Source organism: Sturnira hondurensis, unplaced genomic scaffold, assembly GCF_014824575.4.
Source record: "Sturnira hondurensis isolate 20B ecotype Veracruz unplaced genomic scaffold, ASM1482457v3 Scaffold0010128, whole genome shotgun sequence".
Classification (NCBI taxonomy): domain Eukaryota; kingdom Metazoa; phylum Chordata; class Mammalia; order Chiroptera; family Phyllostomidae; genus Sturnira; species Sturnira hondurensis.
In genome coordinates, this window is record NW_028082759.1 from 37,003,153 (window position 1) to 37,015,509 (window position 12,357).

General features: G+C 42.3%; 1 protein-coding gene across 12 annotated transcripts in view; it reads right to left on the bottom strand.

Annotated features, from left to right (window-relative positions):
* Window positions 1-12,357, bottom strand: part of EYA1 (EYA transcriptional coactivator and phosphatase 1) — a 303,573-nt gene that overhangs the window by 14,947 nt on the left and 276,269 nt on the right. For all 12 annotated transcript variants that reach the window (XM_037058695.1, XM_037058698.1, XM_037058700.1 and 9 more), the window contains 5 exons: window positions 5,798-5,856; window positions 5,527-5,687; window positions 4,413-4,527; window positions 4,174-4,295; window positions 91-191 (listed from right to left, as the gene is read on the bottom strand). In XM_037058695.1, the coding sequence (XP_036914590.1) occupies window positions 91-191; window positions 4,174-4,295; window positions 4,413-4,527; window positions 5,527-5,687; window positions 5,798-5,856 (558 nt within the window). The remainder of the gene's footprint in view (window positions 1-90; window positions 192-4,173; window positions 4,296-4,412; window positions 4,528-5,526; window positions 5,688-5,797; window positions 5,857-12,357) is intronic.

Sequence of the window (12,357 nt, forward strand, 5' to 3'; positions counted from 1 at the left end):
GGAAGAGAACTCATGCAAATGAACCAGTTATGAGCATTTTGAGGACTAAGAAAAGTTAAACGGCAGGAGAGGTGCCGTCTGGGAACTCACCTTTTTTGCTCCTTGCTCCTCTTCCACACCATCACCTATCACAACATACACCACTTTTCTTCCAAACCTTTGAATTATCCTCTCAAAACAGCTTTCCTTTCCTAGCAAACAAAAATCACAAAACATGTAAAGTTGGGGTAACTCAGTGATAGCGCTCTTGAACTTTTTATTTAAAATGCTTTCTTCATGCTTCCGATTCAACTCTCACCTACTTGTACAAACAAGAAGAGAGCTTTGACATGCCATTTGGGTAGCACGTGGAAGAGCACAGTAAATTAAAAATTGTAAATGAATTACCTATGTGGTGTCCCATCCCTTGAAATTGACCGTTTTAGTACTCTTTTCCCAAGGACTCGTCTATTACAAAGCAGGTTTAGTCAATCACAGTACGGCATCTGAGGGAAAAAGTACTCTTTTGCAGTACTACTTTATTTTTCCTACAAGCTAAGACTAAACACAGGCACGCAATTCTGGCAACAAAGTTTCACTTGATTTAAAAAATATGTTTCATGATACAACAAACTCTGAACATCCCGTCTGATCCACAGGCTATTATTGAGAAGGATGAAGACAATGGAGAAATCAGACACGGGAATGAGTTCATCCCCCATGTTCAGGTTGGGGTTTCATTTGAATTAAAGACCCCCCAAAGCCTAACGTGTTTGCCTGAAATATTCTCATAAACCTCTTTCTGAGGTAAATTTTGGATAATGGGGCACTTCAGGGAGCTCATGCTTGCCTTACCCAGACATCTAATGGTCAATAAAGCTCTTTCCTCGAGAAGAAACAGGTAAAGGTAACAGAATCCCTTTATCTATCTATTATCTTTCCCATGTCAGGACTCGATGGGGGCCTCTGTGGCGGCTACACTGGCAGCACCCCCTGTTCTTAATGCAGCCATTGTTGCTGCTTAGAGAAGCGGTCGGTGCTCCAAGCCCTGGGCTGCCAATGGGGTCACTTTAATGGACAATGGGACAGTTTATAGTTTTCAGATGGGAATGGCTGAGCGGGGCCTGCGTCTCTTTCAAATAAGGATCAGATATACACACGAACAAATTGCTTGTTTGCTTAAACAAATGTCTGCTTTATATTTGTATTTTGCACTAAAATCTCTAGTTTGCATCTGACAGGATGAAACAGGGCCAGCCTTATTCAAAGGATGTCATTTCAATGCTGCCTTAGTTGCCCACTAAACTGTGAAATGTTAAATCACTTTAAGAAACTAATACAAAGTACAGTTTTCATTGCAAAAATATACAACCCAAAGTTCGAATGCCATGGTGCTCTCTCTCCCTCCTCAGAAGGAAACATTAACAGGTTTTCGTGGTGGTGGTTGTTTTGAAGTGTGTTTTTTCATGGAAAACAGGTAAATGAAATGGTTTTTTAAAGGTGAAGCTATGGTGAACTGTTCTTACTTACACGCTATCTCCTATAGGCTTCATTGTGAATTTGGGGTTGTGTAGACCTTTTGAGCAATAAAAATGAAAAAATGGACTCTTAGATGTGAATTTGAGGCCTTAGCAGAAGTTCTCATTTTGACCAATGCATTTGGTCTGGAAGAATATCACAGCTCTGCTCCCTGAGATGTTGCGTCCTATGCCTCTGCCATTGGCCGACAAGGAAATTGTCTACGCTTTCTGTATCGACCCTCATATCATATCTCATTTTATGGCAAAATTAGCACTAATTAGAGGGATTCCAATCTCTACATTTCTCATTAAAAATGTCGTAGAAGGTTTTTAGCACAAAAGGGACCCTTGGGTTTTGAAATGATTTCTTCCACCACATATTCTTTAGTTCTAATTTTTGTTCTGTGCTGGAAACAATAAAAGACCAATATTGCAAGCCAAATGCCCATTAAAAATACTTCCTTTGTTGTTATTATAACTTCCTATCAACATCCTAACATTTTCAAATTATTTGGGATTAAAGTTCACCATGCATGACATGTAGTCCACCATTTGCTCTCTCCTTCTAGGGAGTAAGGCTATGCCCCTGGGTCCCATGCACTTCTTAGGAATTGTTTTGCCTTTTATGTGCTGACCAACCTTTACCTTTGACTCCTGTTTACAAAACACAATATAGCTCCTGTTTATTGATGTAAGGAGGATAAACACCTAACCATGTAACCACTGGTTACACTGGTTAGGTGTAACCACCTAACCACTGATGGCTATTCTTATGGAACAGAAGAACATATAAAAATTTAGTTTTATTGGGTCACTAGGAATTCTATTTGGCATATCCCTTTCTTTTTTATAAGAATTTTCCAGCATTCTGTTCTTGGCCCTTTTCAAAAAAGCACTGATCATTCTCCAAGTCCAACTGTTTCCAACTTCACAGAGCTATCTCTGAATATCCCAGGGGCTCTTCAAACTCAACATGGATAAGGTCAAACCCTTCTGTTTCCAATCAAACCCGATTTCCCCATCAGTTAATAGTGTCCCCGCTGATTCAGTTGCCTAAAAGAAACCCCTATGTCAACCTTCATCAACATAAGCAACCATTTATTCATACGTTTTATTCAATAAACACTTACGGAGCACCTATTATGTGCTGGGCACTATAGCTACACTGATGAGTGAGGCAGACATTCAACTATCTAGTGGGGAAGTCAGACTATGAACAAGTAACTATACAAGCAATTTTTTAGCCATCAATTAATACGTTCTTTGAAGGAGAGGTATAAAAGTGTCAGAAGGAGAGTTAGATGTACAGGGATTCCATTTTTGTCCCTTTTTCTTTAGAGGTGACCAGCTATAAACAACCTTTTCCCCATCTACCAGGGTACTCCCCCTTCCCCAGGACTCACTGAAATAACATTCATCTCATCAGGGTGACATCCAAGGAAGGCCACTTGTCACTACACCCAAGTCTACCTTCCCCGCCTCAGCTTTTCCTGAACACTGCACACTGATCACCCACAGCCACTCAGGAGTCCCTTAGGAGGGAACATGTTTTATTAATTTCTCTCTCTGTTCTCACAAGCCCGTCTGCCCAGTAAATTCGCATTTACCCTTCCATACCCAGCTCAGACGTCATTTCTTCCCTTCAGTTTTCACTGACATTGCCCTCTGCCTCCTCCTGGGTGGCAGCGAGTGCTTCCTCCACGAAGTGCACGTTCAGGGTTCAGGCCCTGGGTGGGTGGCACAGACCCCCGAGGGTGTGGAAAGGTGTCTGGACTCGGGACTCAGGGATCGGTTTGCCCCTTATCTTTACTAGCCATTAACTTGAATAATTTCCTGAAGCGTCTAACCTTCAGTTTCCTCATTTATAAAATGGCAAGGTTTTGGAGATTGATTTTAACATGTAAAATGCTTAGTCCAGGTCTAAGCCTCTAATAAATACTTGATAAATGCTCATTTACATAGTTTCTATCACCATATTATGGTTATTTAGCTCTCTGCCTTCCCCTTTGGATATGGGATTCCCTAAGAACAAGAGCCATATTTTTTTTAATTTCCTTTTATTCTGTCTTGGTTTGTAATCCAACTAACTTTCAATTAGTCTTCTTTTTCCAATTATGTTTTTTTTTGCAAAAACTGAATTTTACTGTATCCCCATCACAAAAAGGGGAATTCAATGCTTACACATGTTGAATTAAAATAAAACAAGGGGTCTGAGGGGACTGGATGGTAATGGAAAAAAATATAGTAAAGATTAAATTAAAAAATAAAATAAAGCAACATATAGTTCCAGTAATAATAAAGAAAGCTGTCGTTAGAGTTGTTTCATTTCTGCTTTGCGTATCTTTATACTATTTGTTTTAGGTTATGAGATATTTTTGTTGATGCCTAAAAAAAACATAAGATAATCCAGAAATGATGTTAAACTGACTATAGCCAAAATGTAGTGTAGGTCTTAATGTTAGCCAGTAAAGTGAAATGTTCTGAATAAAACTACATGGATTATGAGTTACAGTGTATTTCTCCTCATGTTTAAAGCCAATTTTGGCAATAAAATTAGTTAAATTATTCTTCTAATTTTCTGGCGTCTAGCATTCAGAACAGAAGTCTCATTCAATGCCTTTCATTCTTACCAGCCTGAAGGAGAAGAGTCGATTGTGAAACAAAAGCAGCTCACCTATTTTAGTTGCACTGTAAATATTTTCTATTGGAAACACAATTCCTAATCCATACAGCAGGACTTTCGCCAATGCTGGGATAAGCTGAGTCGTCGTTACTAAAATATTCACACAGTTCGTCCTATGAGAACAGAGAGAAAGTAAAAAGACTTGGAAAACAAATCTCCAGAATCAATCAGCATGAGCACAGCTCCTTTCTTCAGCAAAGGCACCCCAGAGTGTCTTGGGGGGCGCTTACCGGGAGTGAATGAGTGTGAGCGCTTTGAGGGCCAGTGTCAGCCAGGAGTCCGTCAGGGCTTCGATCTCGGCCCTCAGCTGCAGCCAAGCCTCCCTCTTGGCCGGACCAAGCAGACCTGTGATTGAAAAGCACATGAACCTACTTCCTTCACAATGTGCCAATTCAACTTTATAAATAAGAAACACTTAATGCTGCTACTACTATAACCCTCAAGCCTTATAGTATACCAAATAATTTTTCACATATTAGCTGTTGTTTGACAAATATTTAGTACTGTAGGAAGCATGTACGAAGTTTGCATTCCTAGCATCTTTTCTTTTGGTTGTAGAAGTCATCTCTTTTTTGGTGGGAGGCCTAGGGGCACCCATTTCTCCAAGCACGAAGTTTGGACAGGGCCACTCTACCCTCCGCCTCCCAGGGTGGGAGGATGACCATGGTGGCTTGGCCAGCGAAGGTCAGTCTTGGAACTGTTGCTGAATTCACAGGGAAAGATATTTTTCCACCCAAATGGGGGCACTAAACTGGCTGCTTAGAAACCTGGACATACCAGTGGTCATCTTTGCCACTTTTGGGGAGGGACGGACCTAGAATGACTTCTAAAGGAAAAACTGGGCAAGAGATCTCTGCTGGCATTCATTTGAACACCTGAATTTAGCCACACTGGAAGCAAACACCTTCCCTAAATTTTCAATAGTAAGCTAATATAGTCCCTTTTGTGCTAAAAACCACAAATGAAAATATTCAAACTCATACAAACATCTACTCAGCAGAAGGAGCTTTTTATAAGCCACTTCAAGTCGCTTGAGCAAGAGCTGTTACCCCCACTACCTTGGAAGGACAGCTGAATGTCAGAGGTCAAGAAATTTCCTCCAGGTCACACGCCTACTGGTAAGTTACGGAGCCAGGACTAGGCCAGACGTGCCCAGGCAGCTGGCTCTCGTCTAATCTTCCTCTCACTAAATCACAGCTGGTCAGACAAAACTGCTCTAAAAATAGTTATTCTATCCAAAAAAAAAAAAAAAAAAAAAGCATGGCACAAAAGTGCGTGGTACTTTGAGAATTTTATCTAGACTGTCTGAACTAACCCAGTGAGGTATTGGTGACAGTCACTTGCCTCCGACGTTGTTTTTGTAGGTATTGTAGATCTCTTTTACACGTCTGTAGCGGAAGGCCAACTTTCTCATCCAGTCTACACCGCCGCGCACACCCGTTGCCAAGCACAAATTAGCGCTGGTGGCAGCAGCAGGAAAGCCATCTGTTCCAAAGTTATACGTGCTATTTAGATGCAAGAAAAGCCCAAAGTTAACCAAAGAAAGTTCATCTTAATTAGCTGAGCAATTACACTGTAAAATGGAATCAATCTCTTCACATTCCTACGGGCTCACCTGAGGTCTTGACCGTTATCATCTGAAGAGACATCATCTATATGAACTTGGTCACATTCCTAAAATGCAATCAAAATTCTACATGTCATTTTTCAAAAAGCATTTATATATTTTTTTAAAAAACCACAGACAGCTACTTAAAAACCCCTGCAACTTTAATTGGATTGCTTTCCAACTATGTCAATCAGTAGGTGGCAGTCTTGTTAAATTGACATTTTTACCTACTTCGGGTCCTCTTTTCATATAAGAAACCAGCAATGTCATTAAAGACTACTGTTACTCAGCTTCAGAAAACAGATTTTTGTGTGTAGAAAGGAAAGTGATTGAAAACAATTAGCATATGTGTTCCATAAACCTCAGGTACCTGAAGACATCATGCTGCTCAAAGCTGATTCAGTCAATGCCCACACATAACTGAAACCAGACATTTTGGTAAATGTAACATGCTAGAAAAATTAAACCTGATGCTAACTGCCAATGAAATTATGACCTCTGATTGCTGTCGAGCCACACACCAACACAGCCTGAGGCCAGTGTGCTCAAGAGCCCAGACAAAAAAATCTGTTACTGGTTTGCCATCGATTTGAGAGATGTGAGTTTTATTCTTTCTCTCTCAGCATGTGCACGTGCTTGCATGTATAGGAGGAAAAAGAATGGGAGACTTCAAATAAAAACAATCAAATCATGCCGTGTTTTTATTTATTTTTTACTGGTTTACTATTATCACATATTGAGCATTGGGTTTATGAGTTTAGTGTAGAATAATGTTATTTGAACAGACCTGATTTTTAAATCCCAAACCATGTGCATATGTTGTTTAGGAGAGGAGGCTGTCATTGTGGGCTAACGCCGTACTGGCCCAAGTTCATATTCGTGCACCTGTCGGCATATGAGTACCCCTGTGTCTTCCCACTGGCCACCAAGCCCCTAGCGTGCATGACTGTGGAAAGAACCAATCTCATAAAACTCAGCAAAGCAGAATCCAACAAGCATTTGTTGAACAAATAAAAGCACACTAATTTGGAGACAGACAAGGTCTCCAGCCCAGAAAAAAGTAACACACACTTGGCATGCTTTAATATTTCAGTCATGATTCTTCTCTCTGCAGCCGGGCTCCAAATACTCTACTTACTTCCCTTCAAAGTTTTAGTTTCAAAAATATTATTAAAAGAATTTTCCAGGCACACTGTCCTACATTTTAAAAAGGTCTTCTGATTAAAAGTCTGGCCATATTTCCTATATAGTTCATTTTATAAAATCCAGTACTTAACATTCAATTGGCAACAAAGATGACATACACGCAGTGCCCCAGTAACAAAAGGTGTATTTTTATGTTGCCGGTTCCTTCTGAACAAATTCTTTGCTCTCCATGGATTTGTGAGGAAGGGAGCAGGAGATAGAAGTGGAAAGAAACTCAAACCAGCTGTTGCTTAACAGAATTAAAACCCTGACCCCAACCTCTTCTCTAAAGCATGTATTTTCCAGGCAACCCGCTCCCAGCAAGCAGCAAGTTCTAGGGAGGAAAAGACTTTGACCTTGTAACCCTCCCCTGCTCTCCCGAGATCTATAACCTCAGATAAGAAAAAAGGAAAAGCCAGTCCAGGAGGCCTTACATGTGCAAGGCGAGTTTCACATTTGAGGAACAGGTCATTCCTGAAAACATGTTTGGGAATTTCTCAGAGTTATCCATTTAATCGGGAGGATGAATGCTAGTTATAGTTGTTGTTTTCCACAATGTACTTATTCTGGCTTTAAAGAGTTTCTAAATTATGAGTAGGAATTTCTGCCATTTAATTAGTCAAAGATACAATTTTTATGTTGTGGGTAAATAACGCTTCTAAGGGTGCCTGGTTAATGTACAAAAAATGTACCTCAAAAAGCCTCCCAAAGCAAACATGCAAAACAAACAAAAGCCACAGTGACTTTTCTCTCTTGGGAGAGAGAACAGAGCAGGAGGAAGTTGAGGAACTGCAAGAAGAAAAGACACGTTAAAAAGAATTCATTTCAAGGAATCGAAGTTGACCTAAAGTTCCTAGGTTGACTCTAGGCGTGGGGAGAATTCTTTGGAAATGTAGGGTGTTAAGAGGCTTTTCTTAAATGAAAGCCGAGTAAATCCCCATTACTAACAGAGAAGTCAGTTATCTAATAATGACCGTTAATGACTCCATTGTTGCTATTGTCCTTCCACATCCTGTGTTTGTTTTCTCCCGCAGGCTGGACGCAGACCTTGTGTCCCCAGCCTGAGGCCCCACTGGATGTATTGTTCAGTAAGTTGGTTAGTCCTAATTAAGTGTCAGTAGCTTTAAGCTTTTTCCTGAAAATACCGAACTCATTTGATTTGATTAAAGCAAGGTTTGGTGTGTTGGCAACAAGGAAATCTTCTTTATCAGGAGGATTTTTGTAGAATGATTTTAATGACAATAGATGCAAAAATCAAGAGCATTTTTAAAAGGCCTAATTAGCACCTCAGGAAATTTAAAAAAACCATTAAAGTGTCTACCTCAAATGCTCATTTCACTTAACAATAGAAAAAATACCATATTGCCCAAATTTTGAATGGATAAAAAGTTACACACTGAAGATTCATTGCCTATAAGTTTGTCTGAATTTGCAAATAATGGTATAGCTGTTTTGAGACATAAGCTGTGTGCATGGCTTTTGGAAAATTTTAATGAGGACCTATAGTAGATTACTAGCTTGATGCTCACGTCAATTAAAAGGTTTAATTCCTCAACAAACAAATGGAGACTTTTAAAAGACAGAAATATTGCCCAGCAGAGCTGTGTAACGTGCAAAATGTGCTGGGTGTATTCTCTCTCGAGCTAGAAACCACAGGCCCGCGCATTCCGACATCCGGAAAACCTGTCTCCTCCGTGGGACGGAGCTCCCTGCCTCCTGCTCTGCAGTAGGCATCTTGTGTATCGCTTGTCTTCCTAAGAGCCTAATGTTAGGTTTTTGTTTTTGCTTTCTGGACGTGGTTGTTTTCAGTTGCCAGCTCTGTTTTAAGTCCAAACATCAAATAGTCGAGGGAGGAGAGCAGAAGGGCCCGGCCCCTGAAACAACAAGGACGCTCTCAGCCTCTTTGGAAGAATCCACAGACCCAGAGGACAAGCATGGAAGCTCCCCATATTTTCAGGTGCCAAAACATACCCCTAACACCCTGCTTTGGTGCTGAATAAACTGAGGGCAGAACATAACAAAATTCCATGGGAAAAGAAGTTTCTATTCCCCAAAGACTGAATGTGCTGAAAATGCACTTTTGAAACAAGTTTCCAAAAATGTCATGGTCAGGTTTTCAGGAGCTCAAGTCATCCCTGAACCAGAGTCTGAGGACAGCATTCACGGATGTGGGGGCTAGTACAGCCAGTGTAGCACATTTTATGCATTAACTGTCCAGTTGAGGTTTGAGATGCCCAAGGGACCCCTAACCTGTATGGGCGTCTGGCCTGGAGCGTCGCTTGGGCCAGACGTAGCAATGCCTTGGACTCCTGGTAGACTCTGCCATTAATATTCATCTCAGCTGCCTAATGGGTGCTTCATTCTAGAAGGGCTGTCATCTATTCATGTATCCAATTATTTATTAAGGGGCTACTATATTCTAGGTATTGCTGTAGATGCTAAGGACATACCATGTAATAGAAAAAAAAATCCTTCCAATTTTGGAATTAATATCCCAGACACTCCAAAACAAGAAAATACGCAAAATGTATAATATGTTAGATAGTGTTAAAATCTAAGGAGAAAAAATACAGCAGGCAAGGGAAATGCGCAATGCTGTGCAGGTGTCTGGGGAGAGAGCCTTGCTGGCCAAGAAAAGAACAAGTGCAAAGGATCTGAGGCAGGGGCCTCTGGTGCTGGAAGAGGGGCAGGAGGGAGGGGCAAAGAGGAGGATCAGGAGGGGAAGGGTTAAGCAGGCTGGCAGGTAACAGTAGGAGCTGGCTTTGGAAGTTTCATTAAGTTATGAGTCCCGGCCCTCAGGGCACTTACAGTTTGGCCGAAAAGACATTTACTACACCACAATAAACTACAGTGGTAGTAAAAGCTGCAGAACCCCCCTGAGACCAAAGGGGCACCCTCCCACTGAATGGCTGGCTTTATTGGTCCTAGAGGGTGGTGGAGGTCTAAAAAATCTGAAATTATATTTTGCTAGATCAAGGAGGAACAGCAAGGCCCCCCACTGATCCTTGTTGCGTTTGTGATGAAAGCAATCGAATAGAGAGAGAAATGGCAGACTGCTATTACTGAAGCTGCAGTAACAGACACAAAGTACAGCTCTGTGGTCCCAGACTGTCAAAGCCAGACTCTACATTTAATGACCTTGGGTGGGGGTCAGGGAGGTGCCTCTCATGGAAGAGGCTGTTCTCCTGGCTGGGAAATACTGTATTTTGCCATGTATAATCCATGCCTTTCCCTCAAATTTTTGAGGGAAAAATACGGGTGTGCATTATGTAAGGGCACGACTAAAGCCATTGGGTGCGCATTATACTCAGCAAAAATACACCCTGGGACAGAGAGATGTGGAGGAGCCCTGGAGTTCGTGACCCGGGAGAGCCAGCTGAGAGGGAAGGTTCTTGAAGACGGTCTCCTTTACCCCCCACATTATGGATATGAAAGCTGGTCCAGAGGCTGGATAGGGACCCAGGGTGGGGGAAATGTGTTTTGTTAAGGGCCTTCCAAAGGGGTGTCAACAGGGGCAACCTTTTTGCTCATGGACTCTTTATCGAGTCAGCAGTGGAGGAATATACACTTAGTGTTGTTATTTAGCCAATTTTCACATACAGCCACATAGCACAAACAGACCTTAGAAGGGCTGGGCAGGGTTGTGATGATCCTCCGTAGGAAAAGTTCACAACTAATCACCGAATTCAGATAGTGCTAAAGCATCCTGCCCGCTGGTCTCATCCTGAGGCCGGGCCCTCCCCTTTCCAAAGTCCTAACGTGCTAGGGACACACCACCTGTCACTATGTATCCCTTGATAATTCAGATTTGTTTTGTACACTTTTGTACAGTTTCTGCACACTGCTATCTTTTTCACAGAGTCCTTTTTGTGTGTGTGACATGTCAGTGATGAAAACAACAGTCTATACTGTTATAGCTCATTTTACAGATAAGAAAGATGCAGAAAAGTTAAGTAAGGTAAGTGCCAAGACACTGGCCCTCTGACCCTCAATTTACTGTTTCTTCCCAGGCTCCCTCAATTTCACATGGAGTAGAGAGCTGCCCCATGCCATGTGGTGGCTGTGACCTAGGCCCTTTATGGCTTTTTCGTTGTTTTGAGCTTAGGGCACTCCAGCTCCCACACATATCCTCCCCTTTGTCTGCTCCACTCTTGCCTGTGCCCAGCATTTGTGACCTTAGCCCCTCCCCCAGCCTGGTGCTCAATGGAGCCCTCCATCCTCCAGAAGAAACCCTGACCCTTCCTTCTTAAGTGATTGGTACTTTGGAGGGAGCCCCATTGTGGTAATGGTATCCTTGCCAGGGGTGGAGGGTAAGGAGAGCAGTTGTAGGTGGTGTTCATGTGGCTTTGACACAGCGGGTCCCAAATAGGAAGTTTGAGGCCCAGGAGCAGGGATTTGGCACCATTGTGGCACAGAGGTGCAGTGTTGAGCCCTAAGGTGCTACATGCAAATCCCGGCTCCACATGACAGACTCCTACAATCATCGTTCGGATAAACACCGCAAACCAATCCACAAGGGCTTGCCCTTGCCTGGCCACCCTTTATATTCCACAGCCTGTGCCTCACAGAGGAGTAAAATAAATAAAGTCAGCAAGCTTTGGTTACTACTGGCCCTCACTCCAGACATCTAAGCACTCAGGGGGCTGGGCTCGAAAACGTGGACGGTGTGGGGAGATGGCCAACACACTAAGCAGTGAACACCAGCTCTGGTGCTGGGAGCAGGAAGAAAGCCACATGGGCTGCCATCTCCCAGCCTCGGAGCAAAGGTACACTCACTTTCAGAACTCCGGGTGCACTGTTATTCTGCCTTTTTGGTCCCGTCTGTCAGTGTTCTTGGCACAGCAACTCAAGCTGACCTTTTCCTGATCCATCATCATCTCTGGCCTTCCAGGGCTGGGCCACAGACATGCCCTTTTGGACCAAACCCCAGGAATAACTTCAATTTTGTACTAGGCTCATGTGCAAAATATTAAGTTATGGCTGAATTTTGCTGCAAATATTTGTTCTGCTTTGATACCTACCGGTTGGTTGTACTTTTCTCCCAAGATGGTCACTTGTGCCATAATTATGTAAAAATACACCCTACCATTCACGTTGGTTTAGGAAAATTAATAAAAAGAATTAAGACAGTCACAATGGGTCTTACTGTCTGTGCCCAGCACAGTGATGTAACAGCCAGCACGTCAAGGCGCTGTGCCCCTGAACACGACACCAGAAACATGACCTCCAAGCAAACTTGAAGGCTCTAAGAAGACTTTGAGGTCGGCTGCATGTTATAAAATAGAACAATGTGAAAATGTTACAAACATACCTTGGGAGAAGTTGAATTATACAAGCCCAAATTCTGAGGACCAAGGCTCTATTTGTTTCATTTTCCAAAT